The sequence below is a fragment of the Canis lupus genome, chromosome 1 (genome assembly GCF_003254725.2).
Source record: "Canis lupus dingo isolate Sandy chromosome 1, ASM325472v2, whole genome shotgun sequence".
Taxonomy (NCBI): Eukaryota; Metazoa; Chordata; class Mammalia; order Carnivora; family Canidae; genus Canis; species Canis lupus.
The window spans coordinates 101,341,744-101,368,695 of NC_064243.1; the positions used below are offsets into that span (position 1 = coordinate 101,341,744).

General features: G+C 47.1%; 1 protein-coding gene across 1 annotated transcript; it reads left to right on the forward strand.

Annotated features, from left to right (window-relative positions):
• Positions 1-5,727: 5,727 nt before the first annotated feature.
• On the forward strand, positions 5,728-23,634 carry LOC112644938 (zinc finger protein 660-like). The gene is made up of 6 exons (XM_035712601.2): positions 5,728-5,847; positions 9,190-9,270; positions 12,911-13,002; positions 15,547-15,673; positions 16,937-17,068; positions 19,528-23,634. The coding sequence occupies exons 2-6, from the start codon at positions 9,201-9,203 to the stop codon at positions 20,829-20,831; spliced, it is 1,725 nt and encodes a 574-aa protein (XP_035568494.1). The 5' UTR covers positions 5,728-5,847; positions 9,190-9,200; the 3' UTR covers positions 20,832-23,634.
• Positions 23,635-26,952: the final 3,318 nt, after the last annotated feature.

Consider the following 26,952-nt stretch of genomic DNA (forward strand, 5'->3'; position numbering starts at 1 on the left):
AACTAATTTAGGAAGATGGAAGCCACATCATCTATCTTTTTCAAACATAATACAAAACAATAGAAAAAATCAATGAGACAAAGAGCTGACTTTTAAAAATATAAACAAAATTGACAAAACTTTAGCTAGACTAAAGAGGGAAAAGGCTCAAGTAGATAAAAGTATAAATGAAAGAGGAGACATTATAATTGATAATCACAGAATTACAAAACAAAATTTTAACACTGCTATGAACAATTACATGCTATTAAGTAGGACAACCTAGAAGAAAATTTTTAGAAATGCACAACCTACCAAGACTGTATTGTGAAGAAAATTTGACCAGGCCAGTAATGAATAAGGAGATTAAATTGGTAATCAAAGAGTTTCCAACAAAGAAAACTGCAGGACCGTATGGCTTCACTGGTGATTCTACCAAATACTTAAAGAATTAACACTGATCCTTTTCAAACTCTCCCCAGTTCCATCCCTCCCCCACCCCAAAAAAGAAGGAACTAGAAGAAACCCTTCTAAACTCATTTTACAATGAGTTTTTAGCACTACCCCAATACCAAAGCCAAACAAGGATACCACAAGAAAACTATAGGCCACTATCCCTGATGAACAGAAGCAAAAATCCTCAATACTAGCAAACTGAATCCAGTAGCACATTAAAAGTATCATACACCATGATCAAATGAGATTCATCCCTGAGGTATTGGGAAAATTCAATGTCAAAATAATAAAGGCTACATCTGAAAAGCCCACAGCTCACATATTTAATAATAAAAAAGCTGAAAGCTTTTCCTCTAAGATCTGAAACAAGACAAGGGTGACCACTCTTACCACATCTATTCAACATAGTATTGGAAGTCCTAGACACAGCAATTGAGCAAGAAAAAGAAAGAAAAGGAATCCAAATTGGAAAGGAAGAAGAAAAATTTCTGTGTGTGTGTGTGTGTGTGTGTGTGTGTGTGTTTGCCATCACAGAAGAGAATATAGGTTCTAGCGATTAGGATGTGGACACCTTTCATCTTCAGGGAGCCATTATTCTACCTAAATTTTCCTCCCTTAGTTTGGAAAAGAGGGAAAGGACAGGGTGTTGCCTGCTTTGTTCTATTGGAATGAGAAGTAGAGCAACTTACCTTTTACTAAGGAGGTCTAATAAGGTCAGATATTGCCTAAACCTGTGATTAAAAGCACCCACCCTTGAACCAAGCTGCTCTGGCTTCAAATCCCAGCTCGCCATTCCCTACTTACTTCTTTTAACAGCTCTGTGCTTTCACTTCTTATAAAACAAATAATATCTATCCAGAATAGGATATGTAACTTGGGGGGCCTATTGCACAATTAACATATGGGAGCCCATGCTAAAAAATTAAGAATTTCAGACGTGCACAGCAGAGCATTAAATCTACCTCGGGACACATTTCCAATCCCACTCCTTTACCCCTGTCTCTCTTTACGTTAGCAAGGGGTGTTCTGGGTCTTGGCAATGACCGGGGGTGCTGGTGAACAGTGAGCCCTAGGCATAGGCCCCTCTCCCTAGCCCCCTCAGCCAGGCCAGGAACAGGGAATCCCAGTGGTCTGCAACTATCATTCAACCAACCTGTGAGAGAGGGAACAGGAGTCTTTCCCTGCCCCTACTCTGGGCAGAGTCCTGGATGAAAGGAACAGACTTCTCCAGGCAGTGACTCTGGACGTGAAGGGATACCCACCTCCACTCAGTCCCTTAGGTCTAGGACAAGGGGTTGAGGGGCCCTCTTGAACCAAATCCCCAATAGGCCTCCTAGGGTCAGCTGTTTTCTGCTGCTGCAACAGAAAAGTGTCCAGCCAGTGTCCTCCTCACTATTCTTCAAACACATTACACATGTACCCGTTTCTGGGCCTTTGCACCAGTTGTTTCCCTTGCCGAGAACATACCTCCTCCAGATATCAGTCTATCTTGTTTCTTGGGCTCCTTCAGAGCTTTGTTCAAATGTCATCTTTTTAGGGATACATTCCTTGGCCACTGTGAAATTGTAGCACCTCTCAAATATAGGTCCCACCCACCACATAACCCCTGTTTAATTTTTCTCTATAATACTACTTTCTACCATCTGATTCACTACTTACCTTTCTTAGTTTTAACTTTCTCTCTTTTACATTAGCAAGGAAATGCCACAAATTCAGGGATCTCCGTCTGCTTGGTTTCCCTACTCAGTGCCTGGCATACATAATAGATACTCAGTAAATGTTAAATGAGCAGGGACTTGGGCTCTGGATCTATTCTTCCTGGGATCGGATCCCCACTTTGTCACTGGCCCACTATGTTACCATGGGTATATATTTTAAGCCTTTTGACCTCAGTTTCCTCATTTGTAAAAGGGGGTTATTTTCATGGTTCAAAGAAATTCAGATAGCCTGGCTACTCATCCATAAGTGGTGGTTACTTTTGCAATTCCTACCACAGCTACACACCCTACCCCCAGACACCCACTGTGTTTCCTTTCTGTTTTTTTTTTTCCAGCTTCGAAGAGAGATGACCGACAAATAAAAATTATATATGTTATTTGACGGTGTACAACGTGATGCTTTGAAATTCATATACACATTGTGAAATGATTATCACAATCAAGATATTGATTATGTTATTTATAACATATCCATCACATCACATGGTTACCATTTTATTTTGCAGTGAGAACACTTAAGATCTACTCTCTTAGCATATTTGAAATATACAATACCATATTAATAACTCTAGTCACCATGCTGTACATTAGAACTCCAGAGCTCATTCATCCTGCATAACTGAAAATTTGTACCCTCATTTCCCCTACCCTCCCCCTGCCACTGGCAACTACCATTCTATTCTCTATTTCAGAGTTCAACTTTTCCTATAGTCCACAGATAAGTGAGATCATGCAATGTTAAACTCCATCCTATTTTCCATAGTGGCTTTACACTTTGTATTCCCACCAACAGTGTAAAAAAGTTCCCTTTTTCCACATCCTTGTTATCTTTTGTCTTTTTGATAATAGCCATTCTAACAGATATGAGGTATTATCTCATTGTGGTTTTGATTTGCAGTTTCCTGGTATTTAATGATGTTGAGCACCTTTCCATATACCTGTTGGCCTTTGTATGTCTTCTTTTGAGAAATATCTATTCAGAACTTCTGCCCATTTTTAAATTGGCTATTTTTTCAGCATTGTATGCGTTCCTTGTATATTTTGGACATGAGCCTTTTGTCAGATGTATGATTTAAAAATATTTTCTCCCATTCCATAGGTTCTCTTCACTCTACAGATTGTTTACTTTCTGTGTAACTTTTTAGTTTGATGCAATCCCACTTAATTAGTTTTGCTTTTGCTACTTGTGCTTTTGGTGTTACATCAAACAAACAAACAAACAAACAAACAAAAAAACATTGCCAAGACCACGGAGATTTTCTCCTGTTATTTATTTATTTGTTAGTTTGTTTCTCTGTGTGCACATGTGAGCATGAGAGGAGCAGACGGGTAGAGAGAGGAAAGAGAAAGAATCTCAAGCAGCCTCCATACTGAGTGCAGAGCCCCACTGGGAACCCAACAGGGGCCTCGATCTCAGCACCCAAGATCATGACCTGAGCTGAAACCAAGAGTCAGATGCTTAACCAACTGAACCACCCAGGCGCCCCATTTGTTTTCTTCTGGTAATTTTATGGTGTCAGATCTTATGTTTAAGTCTTAATTCCATTTTGAGTTGATCTTTGTACATGGTGTGAGATAAGGGTCCAATTTCATTCTTTTTCATTTGGATATCCAGTTATCTTAGCACCATTTATTGAAAAGAATTCCATATTCCATTACGTATTCTTGGCACTTATGTTGAAGATCAGTTGACTAAAGATGCATAATTTATTTCTGGCTCTCTATTCTGTTCCATTGGTCTACATGTCTGTTTTTATGCCCATATCATACTGTTTTTATTAGTGTAGATTTGTAATATATTTCTAAATCAGGAAGTGTCATGCTTTCAGCATTGGTGTTTTTTTTTTTTCCCTCAAGATTGTGTTGGTTATTTGGGTCTTTTCTGATACCTTATAAATATTAGGATTTTTTTCTATTTCTGTGAAAATGCCATTGGAATTTTTATAGGGATTGCATTGAATCTGAGAATTGCTTTGGCTGAATAGACATTTAACAATATTAATTCTTCCAACCCATGAACATGGGATATCTTTCCATTTATGTGTGTCTTCAATTCCTCTCATCAGTGTTTTATAGTTTCAGTGTATAGATATTTTGCCTCTTTTGATAAACTTATTTCTCAGTATTTTATTGTTTTGATTGTTATGTAAATGGAATTATTTCTTAATTTTTTATTGGATAGTACTTTATTAGTATATGGAAATGCTACTGATTCTTTGTATGCTGATTTTATATCCTGCAACTTTATTAAATAGGTGAATTAGTTCTAACAGTTCTATTTTTTGTAGAATCCTTAGTATTTCTATAAAAGATCATGTCATCTGTAGACAGAGACAATTTTACATCTTCCTTTTCGATTTGGGTGCTTTTTGTTATTTTATTATTTTGTCCTTGTTTAATTGTTCTGGTTAGTGCTTCCAATACGGCCTTGAATAGAGTGGTGGGCATGGGCATCCATGTCTCCATCCTGATCTTAGAGGAAAAGCTTTTGTTTGACCTCTTTTGGTCATATGATGTTAGCTATGGGCTTATTGCATATGGCCTTAATTATGCTGAGATATGTTTCTTCTATACCCAGTTTATCGAGAGTTTTTATAGTGAAAGGGTATTGCATTTTGTCAAATGTTTTTTTCCACATTAGGGATTTTCATGTGGTTTTTATCTTTCAGTCTATTAATGCTGTGTATCACATTTATTGATTTGCATATGTTAAACCATCCTTGTGTCGTTAAACCATCCTTGTGTCCCAGTATATATCAGTCAAAGATAAATACTGAATATATATATAATATACATAATATATATTATATATATATAAAATCACTATTTAACCTAAAATAATTTAAGAAATTATAAAAATATTTATTTGATAGCAAATGGGGGATGGGGAGGAAGAGAATCTTCCAGCAGACTCTCCACTCAGCTGGGAGCCCTTAAGTGGGTTCCATCTCACCACCCTGAAATCAAAACCTGAGCTGAAACCAAGAGTCTGGCGCTTAACCCACTAAGCCACCCAGGCGCCAGAAAATAACTTCTTAATATCACCAAATACCCAGAGCTTAAATTTCTCCAACAGAAGTAACAAACTGGTTTTAAAAGTTTATGTTCCTCTCATATAAAAGCCACAAAAAGTAAAATTTGTTGAAAGTAGGGGTTTTGTGTTTGTTTGATTAATTCGCTTTTCATCGAGCACACGTTAATCTTGGCTCCCCGGATTGCGGAGGGATGCTGGAAATTTCGAGGTGGGGTCGCTGCGGACCCTTTTGCACCTGGACGGCCAGGTCAAGGGATGGGCTGCAGAGCGCGAAGCCCACCCCTCCCGGAAGGCTCCTTCCCTCTGCGGCAACCCAGACCTTCCCCGCTGTCCAGTGGGAGGAATGGAACCTCCTGCCACCTCCCCGCTAACACCTCCCATGCAGGCGGAGCGCCAGGCACCGCCCCCATCGGTCTCAGAACTACATTTCCCAGCGATCCTCGCGCGCCTCTCGGGCTTGGGCTCCTTGGCGGACACGGAGCGGCGGGCGTGACAAGGCGCGGGGCCTTCTGGGACTGGTAGTTTGGTGGGCGGCGCTCGCGCACACTTGGACCGGGGTTTGAATTCCGCCCAGCCTCAGACGGCTTCGGGAGAAGGAGGGCTGTACCAGGCGCAGTGAGTTCGCGGCGGGAGAGGACCAGGAGCTAGGGGAAGGGAGAGGTGTGTGTACGCTCTTCACCACCCCGCCATGGTTGGGTATTGCGGGGCGGCTGTGAGTGAGTGTGCAGGGGTGGGGGTGACCGACCCGGGGCACGTGGAGCCGCGTCTGTGCCAGCGCGGGAGACCCACACAGCGCGGGGCCGAGGTTGCGGCAGGTGCAGGTTGTCGCCCTGCGCACGTGTCAGAGTGTCTGCCCGCACCTGTGTCTCGTGGTGTCCGAACCCGGGTACCTGCCGTCTGATCCCTGTGGGGGTGTAAGTTCATGTCACGAGTCGGCCACTTGTGTGTAGCCTAACGTGTGTGGTCGTGTGTCTGTGCATTTTGGTGGGTCGTGACCTCTTGTCCAGTTGTGTGGCCAAGGTATGACTGTGTGAGACTGTGTGTATCCCGTTGTGTGTGAGTTTGTGTCTGACTTTTGGGCGTGACTAGGTCTGGTTGTGTACCTCGTTCCGCGTATATATGGTTGTGTATGTGTGGTTGTGTTTGCTGTGTCAGCGTGCCTGCCTCTGTATGATTGAGCTGCTGTGATTGAAGACTGTGTCTGTGTGGTGGTATAACTTTGGGAGTCTCTGTGGCTCTGAGAGCATATCTGTGTAGTTGAGTGAGTTTGTGTCTGTGGGAGTTTGTGTGCATCTGAGTGTGTCTGTGGTGGGGGTTGAGTGTGTGTATTTGAGTGTGTGTCTTAGTGTTTGTTTAATTTTAAAGATTTTATTTATTTATTCATGAGAGACACAGAGAGGCAGAGACACAGGCAGAGGAAGAAGCAGGCTCCATGCAGAGAGCCAGATGCGGGACTTGATCCTGGGACCCCAGGATTACACCCTGGGCCGAAGGCAGGCGCTCAACTGCTGAGCCACCCAGGCATCCCAATCTGTGTTTCCGAGTCTGTTTGAACATGTAAGTTTGTTCATTCCCACACTTTTTCACCAGGGTGGTCCCAGGGCATCTCCTGAGCCTGATCCGTACAGGCTCCAAGGAGCACCCTGATCAAGCCTACCCATCCAGCATGTGCCCATTGGACCAGCTGCCGTGGAGCAAGCCATTGTGATTCAGACCCCGGGCATAGGGGGCAGTCCCATGGCTGCTGCTTCCAGCCGGCAGGCAGTCATGTTTACTGCTGAAGCGCTGAGGCCCCGCCACCCTGGGTCTGGGAGGAGGTGCCCAGCAGGATGCGCGCTGGCAGGGAGGGATCTGGCTGGGGAGACACAGGGGACTCCGATGCCCAGAAACTCAGCTGGTGTGGCAGGTATGCCTTAGAGTCAAGCAGAGGACCAGGTACTAGCCCCATGGGCCACTGGCATGCTCAGGTCTTTCTGAGCCTCTGGATCTCAAAGATTTCCCCTGTCCCTGCTAGGGAGAAAAATGTAAGGGAGAGGATGCTGGAACTGCTCCTATGGTGACTCTCTCCAGGACCACCTGGGGAGCACAGGTCCATGTGGGAGGTACAAAGGTCAGACCTTGAAACATGCTGGTCTGATGGGGGGCAGGCTAGCTCCAGGATGCTAGAGAGGTCAGATGGGGTTAACTGACTTGGCCAGCTGCAGCATGTAAAAACCGGAGGCCAGCCCTGAGGGGACTTTGGGGGAAGTGGAGCAGGACCCCCTAGGAGGCATTTGGGGGCATCCAGAGAGGATGCTTCTGGGCACCTGCAAACCAGCGTCGGGGCCTCCAGTGAGTCTCTGTGGGCACCCTGCCTGGCATAGGGGCTGGGAGAGAGCCCTGAGTGAGTGTGCAGCCAGGAGGGCTCCCCCGGGGGTAGGGGGAATGGGCCCCGGGGTGAGACCCAGCGTGGGCCCTGGGTGTCAGAGAGGGCAGGGCATCTGTGTGTCCTGCAGGGGGACTTGGAGCTTCAGGATGGGCCTCCTCAGAGGCACGTGTCTGTGTGTGTGCTTGCCCCTGTGTGCCTGAGGGCTGAGCAGGTGCCTGTGTGTGCATTTGCCAGCGGGGGTCCGATCTTCCAGGTCGTTCTCGAAGTCTGAAGGAGTGAGTGGGAGTTTTAGAAGTAGGTCAGGAGAGCAGTAGTGTGTGTGTGTGTGTGTGTGTGTGCACATGCACCTACACCCTCAGGTCACTCTGTTAGGGGATCAGCTGGTACCAGGTATGATGGTGTGCCTGATGATCCTCCCGTGCCGGGCCCCCATAGCCCAGCTGTCCCTGATCCATGGAGCCAGGGGCCCTGCCTCTGTTGCTCCAGAGCATGAAGTTCTGAGCCTGTCCATCCCTGCTAGCAACTTTTGATCTCAGAGGTCAAAGCCCCATGTTGGGCATAGAGCTAATTAAAAAAAAAAAAAGAAAAAATTTATTCAAGGAAGTTTTAAAAATGATTTTTAAAAAGATTTTATTTATCTATTTGACAGCACAAGTAGGTGGAGCTGTAGGCAGAAGGAGAGGGAGAAGCAGGCTTCCTGCAGGGAGCCCTATGCGATGCAGGATTCGATCCCACAATCCCAGGATCATGACCTGAGCTGAAGGCAGACACTTAACCATCTGAACCACCCAGGCACCTCCCAAAAATGATTTTTTTAATATGGTCATATTCATGCAGTGTGTGGGATATACATATACTAAAAAAATATTCATTTCTCTCAAATTCAAATTTCCAGTTGCTGTGAACTTGTTGTTAGGAAATGTGGCCAGCTAGAGCTCTCACAGCTGGTGACCACAGGCTAGAATCCTCTCTCCATCTCCCGAGAGACTGCCCTCGAACCCTGCCTCACTGCTGGGCCTTCTTGCCCAGCTCAGGTCCAGGGCCCAGGACCCCAGGGCTGATGGGGTGGACCAGCACAGGCCTCTCCCCCGGGCTGTGGCCAGGGGTCCTGTGGACTGGTGGCCTCATCCTCACCATCCCCCTGGGACAAGGCTCCTATGTCAGAAGGGCAGGCATCATGCCAGGCGAGGTGAGGTCCAGCTCTGAAGCACTTCGTCAGGCTGCCTGATAGCTTTAGAACAGGGCCCGAAACACAACAACACCAGTGCTCGCCAAGAGTCACATTTATTGAGTGCCTGCTGTATGTATGCCGGGCACCAGAGGCCCATTTGATGCCTGGGTAACCAAGCTTCACCGTCAGAGTGCCAGCACCTTGTATCACAAGCCCCAATCCGTATGAGCCCTGGCCATGCCCTTGCCAGGCACCAGTCACTCTCCATAAACCATCCAGTTGGCCTAGAAGGCAACTCCAGGAGGGAGGTGTGGCTAACACTCCCTTCAGTTGATGACACAGAATTGGGGAGGTGACATCACCTGCCCAAGACCACCTGACTTCTGAATGCAGCACTAGGACTAGAACCCGGCCCATCCATTGCCACAGCCCACACACTAACTGCTCAGGTCTCTGCCCCCAGGGAGGCCCAGGATGCTGCATCTCAGTGCCATGGAGGGCAGGTGTGCCATGGAGGTGGAGGCCTGGCTGCCCAACACAGGAGGTAAGAGACATAAAGGGTGGAAAGTTGTGGGCACGTGGGTGGGGGGGCAGGCTGCCAAGGCTCGGTAATGGTGGGAGGGTTTACACACTGGAGACACAGCTCCATGGGCTGGTCCTGGGCAGGAGGGTGCAGAGGGCACCCGGGATGGAATCTCCCCCACACTGACATCATGTCAATGGATCCTGATGAAGCCCTGCTCAGAGCCTGCAGGGGTGTGTTCTGGGAGCCAGAGGCAATCTGGGCTCCTCACTGTGCCCTGTAATCAAGGTTCCCATTCAGGGGGCCGTGGAGTCATCTCAGTGGAAGATGATGAAGGTCCGACCCAAGGACACAGTGGAGGGGATGGGTGGCAGTGGATCAAGTCCTGCTGGCAGCTTGGCCTGGATGAGGGAGGGCTGTTGGGTTTGCTGGGATTCTTCCTGTCTTAAAACTTTTCATGTGGAAATAACTCATATTCATGTTAAGTTGCCATAATAGTAGACTACTGACGTTCCCATGGGCCTTCATCCCATTTCCCCAAATGGCCATATCTTACGCAGTGATAGCACAACAGTGAATTAGGAAGCCCATCCTGACACAACATGTGTGTTTTCCAGGGTCAGGTTCTCATGTTTGTAGCTGAGTATAACTATCACCCACATCAACACACAGAACTGTCCCATCACCCCAAGATCTCCCTGGAGTTGCCCCTCATTGTCCATCCTCTGCCCCCTTTGGCTGTGACAGACCCTCTCCGTCCCTGTGACTCTGTCATTTTGAGAAACTTGTGTCAGCAGAATCTGGTGGCTACCTTCTGAGATTTGCTTTACCCCCCTTGGCACAGTGCCCTGGAAAGCCATCATGGTGTTGTGTGCACACACACTTCATCACTCTTTATTGCTCAGTGAGGTTCTGTGACGTGGCTGTAAGTCTGGAGGGACATCTGGGTTGTTTCCAGGTGCTAGCTGTCACAAGTATAGGTTTTTGCATGAATGTATGTTTTCATTTCATGGGCAGAGGTGCTCAGAACTGTGACCATTCACAGACAGATTAGCTAGACACACAAAAAGTGTTGTGATGCTGTGTTTTAAAATCTAAGAAAAGTCTAAGAAACCACCTTCCCTCATATCCTCAGGAAACTCTTGTGCTTCCCTCATATCCTCACAGAACTCTTCTGTTCTTATCCAGGAAGAAACACGGCCCAAAGTACTGTTACTCTGTGCTGGGTGGCCTCCTGGCTTCCACTCCTGCCTCCTTCAAACTGTTCCCCATGCAGCAGGCCAAGGCATCCTATAAAAATGAGAATCACGTCTGGGCAGACCTCTCAATGTGGAAAATGGTACAAACTCCATACAGGGGCCCTACTGGCCTGACTGCATCACACCTCTCTCTTTCCCTCCAATTTAAGGAGGTCTGGCCACCCTGGCCTCCTAGTTTTGCCTTTAACATCCCACCTCAGGGCCTTTGCATGTGCTGTTTCCCTGCCCCAGAATGCTCTTCCTTCATATGTTCACTTGGCCATCTCCTTCTCAAAATGAAGGTCAAGACTAAGTCATCAGCAACTCAGAGAAGCCACCCTGGACTGTCCTAGCTGAAGCATTACCCCAGGATTTGCCCTCATTCCAACCTAATTTGTCTTGATCCTGATGTCTGTCACTCTCTAGTATTTTCTAGTGTATTGATTTGGTCTTGGTCTCTCTGCCTCTCACATATGTGAGCACTGGTGATCCCTGGAGTCAAGATCAAGACCATACACAACCCGGTGGGATTTCCTGCTGTGGACCACATGATGCTAGGAGGATGTATATGAATTTAGCTCTGCAACTAAATAATCTCTTAACCTGTTCCATGTAATTTGACTTCTTGATTGGAAAGTTTTTGTTTATGGACAGAATTTAAGCAGGCACAAAGATAATGGTTTGTATCTAATAGGAGTTTCATTCACAGGCATAGGCATGTTGAAAATCTTAGAAACTACTCTCCTGAGATGTATCCATTTCACTGTTTGTAAATTTGACCTGGCCTCTCCCTTCCTCAGCTTCCTAGTTCCTTCCCCAGAAGCAGCGACTTTCCTGCTTCGTGTATGGCCTTCCAGAATATTCTATGCTCGCTCATGCAAACACCCATGTATCTATTACTATATATTTACGAATTTCTTTTTACATACACCAGTAGTAGCAGACTCTTTGGGTTTCTGTTTTGTCTTGTTTTATTTAACTCTGATAAAGCACCTACTGTGTTCCACTCAGCTCGCAGCTGCTTTCCTTGCATCTGCTGGTCTATGCTTTACAACTCTGTGAGATATGAACAGTGACTAGACCCATTTTGCACATTTGAAACTGGAGGACTGAGAAGTGTGAGTGATCTGCCCATGTGAGGATTTGAATCCTGGCAGTCTGGGTGATGCTTACCCCCAAGGTGCCAAGTGCATTTCCTGGCTGTGTGGAAGCCTGCTGTCTGTCTGTGCTGCACGCTGATTTACTTAACCAGATCCCTGCAGGTGGGCCTTTGGGTTATTTCCAGGCTTTGGGGATGATGACCAGCCATCTACAAATAGGCTTATAGCTGGGTCATTTTGCACATGGGGGACCACTTCCATGAGTTGATGTCCAAAAGAAGCGCTCGCTGCATCAAAGGCCATGTGCATGTGTAATCTGGACAGTACGGCCAAATGGTCCTCCACAGAGAGACCAATTTCCAGACCCTGTGGCCACGTGGGAGTCTGTAAGACAATATTTAATGAGTTGCCAGATTTTATTATTAAAAAAAAAAGATTTTATTTACTTATATGAGAGAGAAAGAGGGCACACACACGTGTGAATGAGTTGGGGGAGGGGCAGAAGGAGAAGCAGCCTCCTCACTGAGCAGAGTCGTGACACAAGGCTTGATCCCAGGACCCTGAGGTCAGGATCTGAGCCGAAGGCAGACATTACACCGACTGAGCCACCCAGGTGCCCCAGTTGCCAGCTTTTAAATTTCACTCCAAATCTAGATATCTGGCTTCTTTGGAAAAATTGGACTATTTTCCAGCTGGCGTTCTCCCAGGCAGCTGCACATTGGTTCACCTCCTCCTCGGCATGGGTGTCGCAGTCCTCCACAGACTCCAATGCCCCCCAGTTGTCTTACCCAAGCCCCTTCACTCACTGACATTTCCTGCCTGTTCCCTCTTGACCTTTGGGATGCAATTTAATGCATGTCTTAAGGGTACCCCTGTGCAACCTTGAGCAAGTGTCTTAACCTCTGTACCTGTGTCCTCATCTGTAAAGTGGGATGATGATAGTAGCCAAAGGTTATTATGAAAAACCAAATAAGGGGATCCCTGGGTGGCGCAGCGGTTTGACGCCTGCCTTTGGCCCAGGGCGTGATCCTGGAGACCCAGGATCAAATCCCACATCGGGCTCCCGGTGCATGGAGCCTGCTTCTCCCTCTGCCTGTGTCTCTGCCTCTCTCTCTCTCTCTCTGTGTGTGACTATCATAAATAAGTAAAAATAAAAAAAAAAGGAAAACCAAATAAAAAAATACCAGTAGAGTATTTAGAACAGAATGTGGCACACAGCAAGTTTGATCCATGTTAGCTCTTATGGTCTCATTATTAAGATTTTATTGCGTTTCCATATGCACAGAGGGCAGGGTGACCTCATTACTCGTTCTTCCTTCCCAGTTCTGCCTTCTCAGAGCCCTGCTCCTACTTCAGAGAAGCTCTCCAAAAAGAAGGGAAGAATACCAGTCAGGTCCCTGCCGGCCTGGAGCATGGTAAGCCTTCTCCCTTTGACCAGAGGGCCCCACAGTTCAGAGAAGTCAGGCACATCTGCCACCCTCTCTCCCCAGCAGAGACCCTAAGGTGGCAGGAATATGGCCCCATCCCATGAGGGATGGTTTTCCTGGGAATGCTGCCTCTTTCCTGCCTTTCTCTTTCATAATTTCCACCTCTGCTGGAATGTTGCCTCCTCCAGGAAGCCTCCCTGCTCACTTCCTCCTCATCACTCCCTAACCCTTCCCCTTGCTTAATTTTCTTCAGAGTCATTATCACTATGTGATGCAACCACAAGACAGAATGGTAGGACAAGGCAGTGATTCTCAGTCAGAGACAGTTCATCCCCCAGGGGATACTGGCAATGGCTGAAAACATGTTTGGGTGTCACCACTGGAGGGGTGGTACTGCTGGCATCTGGAGGGTAGAGGCCAGGGATGCTGCTCAGCACCCTGTAATCCACAGCAAAGAATGCTCTGGCCTGCAGATGATCTCAGAAAACCCAGAATAGGGAAGGCTGGTTTTGCAAAGAAAAGGAGGCACAACCTTGGTGGCCCTTTTGTGCCTCACAGCCAAGAAAGCCAGCCTGGTGCTTCATGTTGGAAAAGCAGCGTTTACATTAGTAGGAAAGCAGATAGTTTTAAGACACCAGCTAAGGCAGAGTCATAGCAGCTGAGTTTCCAGCCCTTATTAAGTGCCACGCACTGTCACGGATTGTGTTCTTGGACTATCCCCTTGAATGCTCACACTCCCCCTGTCCCAGGAGGCAACACTACTCTTTATTCTTCCCATTTTACAGATGTGGAGACTTGAGGCACGGGAAGGCAAGTCCTCAGCCACCCACCTGGCTCCCACACTGAGGGGTGCAGACCCCACCCCCGGAGTGAACACTGTCCCATCTGCTGCTCTCTCCCCCTGCAGCTGCTCCCTTTGCTTTGGCTCCTCCTTGTACACCGTGGCTCCAGCTCTGCAGGGCCTTGGCTTTGTAGCCTTTCCTAGCATTTCAGGAAATGGGCACGGGTCGCATCTCTGCGACCACAGCCCCTAGGCCCCTCTGCACCTACGCCCCCTGCACCTGTGCCCCGTGGCCCTCTGCATCCCAGCCTGGGGCTGGAGACCTCTAACCACACGGGTCTGGTTGCAGTAACATGACAGTCCAAAACACAGCTGCTTCACTCAAACGACGTTACTTACTCCTCACCGTGACAGTGTGTGGACAGCCCGGGAGCGTGCCTCTGCCCCGCGTGACCCATCCACATTCAGGGGCATTCCAAGGGGAACGTGCTTAGTTTCTCAAAAGCCAAAGGCCAGAAGACACGCCTCTCTTCTGCTTGTACTTCATCGGCCAGAGCATAGCCACGTGACTGCCCCCGCTCCAAGGAATGCTGGGAAACGTAGTCTGGCTGTGCAATCATGGGCTCAACTGTAGCTTCCATTATTATGGCAAAAAAAAAAAATGGATATTATGTCCACCACTGACCTGGTCTGTTATGTTAATCTATCCCAGCGCCAGGCTGTGATGAGCACATGAGTGAATAAAGCTACTCTCCAAGCCTGCAATCCTTTCTCCCATTGACTAGAATCCCCTCCCCTTTTAAACATGTATTTAGAATAATTGACATTTCTTGAGCACCAAGCATGGACTGGGCACAGAGCTAATGTCTTTACCTATTTTCATCCACCTAAGCCTCACAACTCTAGGATGTGGTACTGTATTATCTCCATCTTCAAGATAAGAGAATGGGGGTGCAGGGTTCACGTCACTTGTCTGAGGTCATACATACTAAGTAGTCAAGCCAAGATTCGAACCCAGGCAGTCTGGCCCTATAGCCTATGCTCTTAACTGTCGTGGTATCGACCTAACTCAGTGGAAACAGAAATTCCCAGGTGGCCATACAACTGGTGAGTGAAAGGGCCACTTTCAGCATTCATAGCATCCCTTCATTCATCTCTTCACATCACACGTGAACACTCAGAGTGTGCTCTGTGGCTGCAGTAATGGTGTGTAAACAACAACAAAACCCACAGAACATCAGGAGCACACAGCAATAAGGATTTGGCTATGTGGCTCTGCTGGTGTTGCTGGGCTCCTTTACATGTCTGGTGGACCCTGGTGGACAGCTGCTGGACAGGTGCCTGGTCAGCTGACCTGGGGTGGCTTTTCTCAGAGGACTGGGGTGACTTGGCATTGCTCTACATATCGTTCATCCTCCAGAGACTAGCTGGGGCACATCCTCACTCATGGAGGCAGTAGAGGCACAAGAAAGACGTGAGTGCTGATTGCTTCTATCATACCACCAACAACACCACACTGGCCACGGCAAGCTCCAAGGCCAAGTAAAGGTTTGGAACAGGAATGCACTGCACAGCCACATAGCAAAGGGTTTGGATATGGGGCAGGGTGGAAGAGCCCAGGCCTTATTTGCAAGCTGACACAACACTGAACTCTGAACCCATCCCAAACTTCTGTTGGCTTTCCTCCTAGTGTCCTGGGCCAAACGAAGGATCAGGCCCTTGGTGAATAGGAATGGGGGTTTGGGTTACAGGAACCTGTGATCTTCAGGGATGTGGCCATGTACTTCACCCAGAACGAGTGGCAGCTGCTGGAGCCTGCGCAGAAGGACCTATACAGGGATGTGATGCTGGAGAACTATGGGCACCTGGCATCTTTGGGTAAGGACAAGTCGCACAGTTCAGAAGACTTGGATGAGCTTACCCCTAGGACTGGTCCCATGTGCTAAGGGTTGGTGGTTTCATTCTAAGACTGGCTCTGCTCATGGTCTGAAGACAGCTGCCAGCGGCCACCGACAGGCCCTCATTGTAGTTCACTCGCAACAGAAGTGGTAGAATGATTGGTACTGGTATTCCCTCCAAAAGTCTGACTTTTGCTCCCATTAGAACTGGCTTCAGTCATATGACTGCTGCTAAGCCAATCACAGTGGCCAGTGCAACAGGAAGAGGCTGATTGGTGCCGTCCTCTTTGAGGGTGGGCTCTGCTCTCTGGGAACTGCAGGTGTACCCCTTACTAGGAATTTGGGCAGGTGTGATGGGGGAGATGGAGGCTGGTGAGGCAGAAGCCCTGTACTTCCTCTGGAGGGCCTTCGTATCATTGTGATGTGATTTATAATGAGAAAGATATATTCGGTCTCCCTCCTGTTTCTAGCACAGAACTCCTAAGCCTTTTGAATTTCGTACGTGGTGAGAGGGATAAATGCATCTTTTGCTATGTTTGTAAGGTGACTTTGAGAAAACCCCTCAGGATGAGAGCTGGTTGCTAGGGGAAGCAACTTTGGGTCTCACCCCTGACCTCCAGGGAGGTTGAATCAGTCACCAATGGCCAGTGATTTAATCAACTATGTCTATAATTAAGCTTCCATAAAAACCCCAAATGATAGTGTTTGCAGAGCTTCCAGGTTGGTAAGCAAGTGAAGCTCCGGGGAGAGAGGTGGCCTCAGAGGGCATGGATGCCCCACACCCTTTCCCCACACCTGGCCCTCGACAACTCTTCCACCTACTGTTCCTGAGTTCTATCCTTTAATAATAAATCAGTGATCTAGTGAGTAAAACATTTCTCTGAGTTCTGTAAGCTGCTCCAGCAAATTCATCAAACCCAAGAAGGGGATCATTGCAACCTCTGATCCATAGCCTGCCAGTCAGAGGTACCAGTGACAACTTGGATTTGTGATTGATGTCTGAATTGGGGGAGGGGATCAGCTTTGTGGGACTGAGCCCTCCACCTGTGGGATGGGATACCACCTCCAGGTAGGTAGTGTCAGAATTGAGTTGAATTATAGGACCCCAGCAGTGTTGGAGAGAATTGCTTGGGGGCAGGGGTAGGACCCACACTCTGTAATTGGGAGCAGAAATATAAACACACTTCTCTGTGCAAATCTGGGTCTGGGGGGCATCCAGAACTTCTTTTCTTCTGTGGAGCAGGGCATTGGTTCTTCAAACCCAAGCTGATCACCAGGTTAGAGCAAGGAGACGAGCCCTGTGTCAAGGAGAGAGGCATCCCTCCAGCTCCCCAGCGAGGCAGTGCTGGAATCAGTGGGAGCCGCATCTCCACAGGTGAGCAGGAGGAGCTACCGTGGCAGCCTCCACAGGAGCTTCTCCCCAAAAGCCCAATGAGCAGCAGCAGGAGAAGGGAGAAGGCTGCAGGGCATGCTTCCTTCCAAGAATGCTTTTCCATTCCTCTGGCCTCCTGGGATCTCATTTTCCCTTAACTGCTTCAGACAGCATCTGTTCACTTTCCTCCTTGTATGCATGGGTTGATGTCTTCCTGGTTACAAAGATGTTTACAGCAGTTCTTTGTTGCATGCTGGTCTGGCACTCAACCTAAATCATAAGATTATCACCACTGGGTAGCCCCCTGTTGACTTAGAAAAACAACAGGATGTTTCTGGGCAGCAAACCAACCCCCATCAGCTTCTGAACCTCACGAATATAGAAGAATAGAGAGAGTTTTTTCTTTAAGATAACGCATGAATTTAAGGGATGCCTGGGTGGTTCAGTTGATTAAGCATCTCACTCTTGGTTTCACTCAGGCCATGATCTCTTGTTATGGGATTGAGCCCCACCTGAGTGCGGAGACTGCTTAGAGTTTCTCTGTCCTCCCTTTGCCCCTCCCCTCTGTGCACTCTTGAGCACTCTCTCTATCTCTCAAATAACTTTTTGAAAATAAAGATAATACCTTGTTTTAATAAGAATCCAAAATAGTAACCAAGTATTTTCATTAAAAAAAAATAATATGCCTTTGTTTCGTTCCGGCTTATACTTCCTGGAAGTAGTTTCAATTTTTTTTTTAAGATTTTATGTATTCATTTGATAGAGAGAGAGTACACAAGCTGAGGAGGGGCAGAGGGAGGAGAAGCAGACTCCTTGCTGAGCAGGGAGCCTGATGAGGGGCTCCATCCCAGGACCCTGGGATCGTGACCTGAGCCAAAGGCAGATGCTTAACCAACTGAGCCACCCAGGTGCCCCTACCCTCCTGCCTAGTTTCAATTTTGTTAGTGTTTATTACCTGTCCAGGTTGAGGAATTTCTTTAAAAAGTTTGTACTTTCAAACAACCACTTCCAGTTATGCCATCACATGCCCATCAGAGTGACCAAATGAAAACCATGAGCGCTGGTGAGTGCATGGGACGACTGGCACTCCATTGGTTGCTTGCAGAAGTGCACATGGGTTCATTGGCTAGAACTCCATGTCTACACACTCCCATCCCAGTCACTCCACCCCTGAGTATCTTCCCAACAGAAATGCATACCTGTGCTCACCAAAGGATACCTCCGAATGTTCATAGCAGCTCAATTCTTAATAGTCCCAAAGCGGGAACTCCCCAAATGCCTATCAAAAATAAAATAGTTAAATGCATTGTGGTATAGTCACACATGGGACCCTACAAGCAATGCAAATGAATGATTTACAATTGCATGCAACAATCTGAATGGATTTCACGGAACGGTTGAGTAAAAGAAGCCAGACACAAAATGGTGCATACTACAAGGTTGCATTTATATAATGTACAAAAACCTGAAGCCAATCTCCACTGTTAGAAGTCAAGATCTCAATTTTCTGAGAGGGACAGAGACATTGAAGGAGAAGGGACTGTGGGCAGGCTTTTGTGCTGCACACATGAATGTGTTCACGTTATGAATTCTCTCTCCTCCCCTAACTAGACTCACAAAACACGTTATTTCACTTATTTACAGATAGTATCACATTGTTTTAGTGATGAGGGAACATACGAACTGACCATTCCTCTGTGCATGGCTGTCCAAGTGCGCTGGGTTCTTTGTAAATGATAGCTAATAAAAGTTACATTTAGTATGGAACATTCTGTATCCCTTTTTCCTTCAATCTATAGATCTTGATTTATTTATGGAACATTTCTTGAATTATATCTCTGAGTATTCTGATGCAGGATTTGTTTTTGATTTTCCATGCCAAAATATTTTCTCACTGATTCTTTTTCCTTCTTCATTTCCATTTCATTTGAGCTGGCTGTCTTTTCTTTTTCCAACCTTATTAGGGTAGGATTGTGTGAGCTTATTGTGATAGAACATTGTATAAGCTTATTGTGTGTAGCATGATAATTTGATACATGGATATATTATGCAATGATTATGGCAATAAGGTTATAAAATGCCTTCATCCCTTCACATAGTTACCACTTTTTTTTGGTGTCATGATGTGACTTCTTTTTTTTTTTTTAATTTTTATTTATTTATGATAGTCACAGAGAGAGAGAGAGGCAGAGACATAGGCAGAGGGAGAAGCAGGCTCCATGCACCGGGAGCCCGACGTGGCATTCGATCCCGGGTCTCCAGGATCGTGCCCTGGGCCAAAGGCAGGCGCTAAACCGCTACACCACCCAGGGATCCTGCATGATGTGAATTCTAATCATGCCATGCACTTATGACTCATGTGCCTCTTTTGTATGTTTTTTATACTCAACAAAACATTTTCAGCCAAGATAAAAACAATAGCGCTAAAAAAGAGAGAGATTTACATTCTGATTCCTTTTCAGACAAAAAGAGAAGGCTTGTGTTGAAGACATTTCCAAAGCCAGGCATCTCTATGAGGCCTTCCCCGGGGAAGGCAAAGGAAGTGGTCCAAAGGGGTTCCAGGACAGAAAGGATTTTGGAAACTGAGGACAGGCCACTGAGGAGCAGGCAAAAATCTGGCCTCAGGCTGGCCTCAGACTCATGCAAAAAAATTCTCCCTAGAAAGAAAAGGCATGAATCTACGGCCGTGAGGAGATGCCTGAGTTGTCCACCACCGATGACAACATCACAGAGTACCTCTCAAGGAAAGAAGACCCCAAAAAGAGATATTCATGGAAAAACACAGGCACTAGGCTCTCTGAGACAAGGTCGTCCAAGAATCCAAAGGGGGAAGGCACACTTTAAATGTAAAGAATGTGGAAAAACCTTCAACCAGACCCTCCACCTCATTGAGCATGAGCGGATCCACACAGGAGAGAAACCCCACAGATGTGATGAGTGTGGGAAGCACTTCCGGCACAGCTCCTACTTCCTCACGCACTATAGAATTCACACTGGAGAGAGGCCCTACAAGTGTAAAGAGTGTGGGAAAGCCTTCAACAGCAGCTCCACACTGCACAGCCACCACAGGACCCACACAGGGGAGAAGCCCTTCAGATGTGAGGAGTGCGGGAAAACATTCAAGCAGAGCACGAAGCTTACTCGTCACCGGAGGGTGCACACTGGAGAGAAGCCCTACCAGTGCAGTGAGTGTGAGAAATCATTTGGCCGCAGTTCTTCCTTAACAGAGCACAAGAGAATCCACACAGGAGAGAAGCCATATCATTGCAAAGTGTGTGGGAAAGCCTTTAGATGCAACTCGCATCTTTCTGAGCACCAGAGGATCCACCAGGAGGAAAAATCCTACCGGTGTGAGCAATGTGGGAAGTACTTCCGAAACGGCTCCCACCTGTCGGAACACAGAAGGGTGCACCAGCGGGGCCCCCCAGAGCAATGCCCGGAGTGTGGGAGAGCCTACCGCCGCAGGGCTGCCCTTCTGAAGCACCAAAAGAGCCACAGAGAGAAGCATACTTACCGGTGTGAGGGATGTGGAAAGGCCTTCCGGTGCAGGTCAAGCATTCAGAGACATCAGAGGATGCATGCCGGACAGAAGCCATACATGTGCCCTGAGTGTGGGAAAGCCTTCACCGACAGCTCCACCCTTAACAATCACTGCAAAATTCACAGCACAGAGAAACTGTACCCTTGCCCCAAATGTGAGACGGCCTTCAGGCACCTCTCGTCCCTGATGCTCCACCAGAAAGCACATGCTGGAAAGGGACAGTGAACTTGCGTGTGACAGAGCCCTCAGCCAGGACCCACACCTTCCTAACCCCCAGAGAAGTATGTGAGTGGAGTTTCACTGCACCTCTCACCAGAAAGGTTACCTAGCTGACCAGGGGTCCTCATTCAGGGGACAGTTCTACACAGCCCCAACCTGGGACGTTTGGGAAGTATCTGTGGATACTTTTGATTGTCCCAACCCGTTGCTGCTACTGGCAGGTAATGGATAGAGGCCAAGGATCCTCCAAACCCTATCAGATACCTCCCTCTACAAGGAAGGTTCTGGTTCCAAATAGCAGCAGTGGTGCTAAGAGTTTGAGGAGTTCAGAAATAGTTTTCTGTGTCATCCTGTACAGTAATCACTAAACTGCATGTGGCTCTGAACATTTACATGAATCAAACAGAAATAAAATTCAAAATGTTTTCTCAGCCACAGACAGCTAGGATTCAGTGGCCAGATTTCCTAGCGGGTGCCAAATCAGCACAGATAAAGAATATGTCTGTTGTTACAGAAGGTTCTGTTTTGGCGTTGGTTTGGATCTTTTATCAAAATTATCCAAAATTATCTATGGGCCAGCATAGCCCCAAGAAAGTGAGTATGGGGTTCAATTGCCAGAGGAAGACAGAGGGCAGCACAACCAAATGTAGCACTCCATCAATGGCTTTGAGATTGTGTTGGCTCATCCACAGATGGTTCTGTGGGCACTCTGATATGTGAGGATTGGCTATTCTTTTTTTTTTGTATTGGCTATTTTTTTTAAGATTTTATTTATTCATAAGAGACAGAGAGAGAGAGAGACAGAGACAGAGACACAGGCAGAGGGAGAAGCAGGCTCCATGCAGGGAGCCTGACGTGGAACTCGATCCTGGGCCTCCAGGATCAGGCCCTGGGCTGAAGGCAGCGTTAAACTGCTGAGCCACCCGGGCTGCCCAGGATTGGCCAGGATTGGAGGCATACACCTCCTTCTACCTGGGGCAGAACAAACAATCAGTCATTGATGATGTTACTGATAAATGCTGATATTTCCTGAGCACCTCCCCTGCCACGCATGGTGCTGAGCACTTTACATTACATAGCCTCCTGGAATTCTCTCTAGCATCCTATGAAATAGGAACTCATGTGATCCTATTTTATAGCTGAGAAAATGGGGCTCGGGAGAGCTTTTTTTAAAATTTTGCACATAAATCAGGGCAGTACTGCTATTTTTATATTATGTGCTTTCAAATTCATGGGATTCACATTTTCACAAAATATATCTTTAAAAATACATATCACTGTTTACATTTCTGTTCAGACTGCCCTTTTGGGCAGAGAGCAGCTTGGCTTTACCTATGGCAGGAGCTAGCACAGAGGAGACTCTAGATCAGGGGTTGGCACACTATGGCCAACCCAGCCCATGGCCTGTTTTTATAAATCTAGTTTTATTGGCACACAGCTACCTATTGTCTATGACTGCTCCCATGCAAAGATGAATAATTACAACAGAGACCAGATGGTCCATAAAGCCTAAAATATTTGCTCTGAGACCCTTGACCAAAAATAGTTGAGTGATCCCTGCTCTGAATAGCTGACAAATTGAAGTGAATCAGGATGAAGTGTGGGAGTGGTTGGCAAAGAAAGAGATAAACTCTTGAATGTTTGTGACTATGACTCAAAGTGTAAAATATATTTTGTATTGCAGTACAGTGCACATTGTGTATTTTCTATGTGTGTATGAACATATGTGTGCATAGATGAAAGACAAGTTTAATGAACCACTACTTACCTTTATCATGTGCCCACATCAATTCTTCCACTTGAAAAGTGCTGATCACAACCTTATGAGTCAATTTCACTAATCAATGTGGTGTGCAACCCCCAGCTTGAAAAGCCCTGCCATCATGGCAGGACAGTGTGAGATATTGCCTCCTTTTTGAGAGATTTGGAGTCGAAGGCCTCCAAACAAGGCTGTGGTTGGCATCACCATTGGAGAATTTATCAGAAGGTAGAATGTGGAAAGCACCACCATGTTGAGGGTGTGACTTTGTGCTTGGTCCCAGAGCAGCTTGGAGGATAGACAGACCTAGTTCTCTGGATTGCTTCTACAACTTCGAGAACATTTCCTTCCTGGCATTAGGAGGACTGGAGGGTCCAGAGTTAGACTAAGGGTGAGGATGGAAAGAGCTTGTATGAGGATCTCCAAGAACTCCGGTGGGGCTTTAAGAGGGAGCCATCTTTGGCAATGTGGCTGCATCCTCCTGCAAATTGCCTCAGGACTGGGCTGGGTGGCATGCGGAGGAGGACCTTTGGCAGATGCTCATTCTTGTTGTCTGTGAGACATTTGTGGAAGTGAGAGGAGTAGAGGAGATTGGAGATTCCTCCAGTATAAGGGAAGAATGCGTCTGGACATATTCACTACATTCGTGGTTGCAAATAACAGGAACCCAGCTCACACTAGCTTAAATGAAACCAAAATCAAGAAAAGGAATGTAGGGACGCCTGGGTGGCTCAGCGGTTGAGCATCTGCCTTTGGCTCAGGTCTTAAAAAAAAGTTGGCTCACACAACTGGGAAGCTTCCTTGCTCAAAGTTATCTTTGAACTTTAGAGATTGGAATGGAGAATTTGATGCCAACAGGACTCCCTGGCACATCTCATCTCTGGTCCTCTCTGCAAATCTTTGTCTTGTCCTTCTTTCAGCAAACAGGAGCATTCTCTATTAACCAGGAAGCACAGTTACTGGAGGCCCCAGGGTCCAACCTAGGGGAAAAAGAGAGTTTCTTTCCCCCACAGACTCAGAATACCAATAAAGCTACTATAATCTGGTGGAGCAATTAGAAGAGTTATTTGTCTTTTCAATTTTTTCTTGGGGTGATTGTATTAAAGATGTGACACTTTTGTCACTTTTTTATAAAGATTTTATTTATTCATGAGAAACACAGGCAGAAGGGAGATACACAAGCAGAGGGAGAAGCAGGCTCCCCGCAGGGAGCCCAATGTGGGACTCGATCCTGGGACTCTTGGATCACGCCCTGAGTTGAAGGCAGGCACTCAACCGCTAAGCCACCCAGGTGTCCCAACTTCTCTCACTCTTGAAGAGGACTTTAACAAGGAACAATAAACAATCACTCTGGCTGGAGGGGGACAATGAGTACAACATGGAGACCCCTGACAGGGCTGATGTGGTCACCAAAGCAGGAAGTAATGGTAGCCCGGTCCAGGTTGGTGATAGTGGGGATAGATGGAAGTGGAGGGTTTCATGAAAAACATTTACAAGATTGAGCCAATACGTGTGCTAGCAATTGGTCGTGGAAGACCAAGGAGGGGTAGGTGTCCTGGATGAATCTCTGGATTCCGGCTCAAACAAGAATGGGATGCAGCACTACCCAGTGGATGCAGCACTACCCAGCAGATGTGGCACTACCCAGTGAGTTCTGATTTGCAGGTCAAAATTGTACTTGATGGTCAAAAAAAGTCCTTCATCCATTTCTTCCATAAACAAAGTCAAAATATGAATGAAAACCTGATAAATAATATTTTCAGAATAAATTACAGATAAAAGATCAGCATTTTTAATATGTAAAGAGCTCTTACAACTAAATAAGAAAAAAAACCCCACATGAAAGACCCAGTCAAAATTGAAAGTGTTTTTAACCTCATTTTCATCCAGCAGTTGGGAAAGATTTAAAAATTGGCTAACATACTGATATCACCTCTCTAAAGGCACTCTCATACATCATTAGTTGGAGTCTAAGTTTGTAGTCTTTGTGGAGGGCAGATTGGTAATAGCTATGGAAAATTTGAAATGCAAATACCCCTTGATGCAACTACCTTCTAAAACTTGTGGTCAGCTTCCACTTGTGTACAATGACACTTGTTCAAGGATGGTCATTCCAGTGTTGCTGGTAGTAAGAAGAGACCAGAAAGAACCTAAGTATCCATTAGAGACTGCTTGAAGAGGTTATGGTAGAGTCATTCAGAGGAATATCCTATCACTATTAAGAAGAATGAGGCAGTTCCCTATGTACCGATAAGGCAAGGTTTCCAAAATATACTACTTTTTTAGCTAAACAAAGAAAACACTGGGGTGGCTGGCTGGCTCAGCCAGAGAAGCCTGCAACTTTTGCTCTCAAGGTCATGCTGGGGGTAAAGATTACTTAAATTAAAAAAAAGAAAAGAAAACACAGGCAAAAGCATATACAGTAAGATACCATATATATATAAACAAAAAAAATGGGAACAGAGAGGGACACATGGAAAATATATATATTTAAATACCCATGCATATAGCATATAGAACCAAACACATATAAATTTAAGATATAACTAAGCAAACAAATAAAAAATGTTACCTCTAAAACAATACACAAGAAATAGGCCATGCTGGGGCACAGGGATGGCTCAATCAGATAAGCATCTGCCTTTGGCTCAGGCCATGATCCCGGGGTCCTGGATCAGCCCCATGTGGGGCTCCCTGCTCAGCAGGGAGTCTGCTTCTCCCTCTCCCTCTGCCCCTCCCTCAGCTGCTGCTGCTTCTTCTTCTTCTTCTTCTTCTTCTTCTTCTTCTTCTTCTTCTTCTTCTTCTCCTCCTCCTCCTCCTCCTCCTCCTTCTCCTTCTCCTTCTTCTCTCTCTTTCTCAAATAAATAAAATCTAAAATAAAACAAATTGGCGACCCCAGAAGTGAGTGACTCCAAGTAGGAGCAGAACCAGAGAGCCCAATTCATCCTGAACTCCAGGAAATACGAAGTCCACAGACTTTCTGAAGGACATTCACTGAACCCAGGAGACGACTTAAACCAGACAAATCCACCCTTGCTAAGAACAGAAGCAAGCTCCAGGTCAGACCCCAGGAATGGGAAGGACAGTCCCGGCTGCTGCTCTTGCTCTGAAGGTATCCACTGGCACTCTGCTCAGAGCTGGGGCACTGATCTGGGGTCTGTCCTGTGGCAGCTGGATCCAGATGGGGATGGGAGTGGTGTTGAGGATGAGGATGAGAATCACGATCCTAATAGGAATCCAGATGTATCTTGCTGCCCAGGGAGTTTCAGAAAGACCAGAAGAGCAACAGAGGCTCTGAGGCAGAGGCGGACACTCCCCGTCAACACAGCACAACCAGTGCTCTTGGGGCCCTGGGGGCTCCAGCTAGCTGCCTAAGAGCATCTGCAGTGGGAGTGGAGGCCTGGAGCCCTGCAGAGGACCAGGGACTCATCCCCAGGACTGCTGGCAGTTTCCAAGCCACTTCCCAGCTGCAGGCCACCCAGAATTGTGTGGATCCCTCCTGCCACCTGCAGGACAGAAGACCAGAGGGAACACAGAATTCTGGGACCAGCCCAGAGGACATGGCTGCAGGCAGACTCCAGGCTAGTGTGCTAGTGAGTGGGGGAGGATGGGCACATCCGGAGGAGTTCAAGACGCTAGACTGGTCACTTAGGAGTCAGACCAAAAAGTTATGAACATGGCTGGCTGGGGCACAGAAGGAATTTAGAGGCGAGTCCTGTGTGAAGTTGGCAGGATGGGGGTAGAGGTGAGTGACTGGAGCTGCTGAGGCAGGGGTGGGGGTGGGGGAATACTGGTTTTGGAGGCATCCATGGAGGCTGCTTCTGAAGGATCCTGGAGGAGCAGTGCACCTGCAAACCAGCCTCGGGCCTCCAGTGAGTCTGTGTGGGTGCCCAGCCTGGCATGGGGGCTGGGAGAGAGCCTCAAGTGAGTGTGCAGCCAGGAGGGCTGCGGGGGGCAATGGGCCCCAGTGTGAGAGCCAGCATGGACCCTGGGTGTGAGAGAGGGCAGGGCATCTGCGTGTCCTGCAGGGGGACTTGCAGCTTCAGGATGGGCCTCCTCAGAGGCACGTGTCTGTGTGTGTGCTTGCCCCTGTGTGCCTGAGGGCTGAGCAGGTGCCTGTGTGTGCATTTGCCAGCGGGGGTCCGATCTTCCAGGTCGTTCTCGAAGTCCAAAGGAGTGGGTGGGAGTTTTAGAAGTAGGTCAGGAGAGCAGTAGTGTGTGTGTGTGTGTGTGTGTGTGTGCGCGCGCGCGCACATGCACCTACACCCTCAGGTCACTCTGTTAGGGGATCAGCTGGCACCAGGTCTGATGATCCTCCTGTGCCGGGCCCCCATAGCCCAGCTGTCCCTGATCCATGGAGCCTGCCTC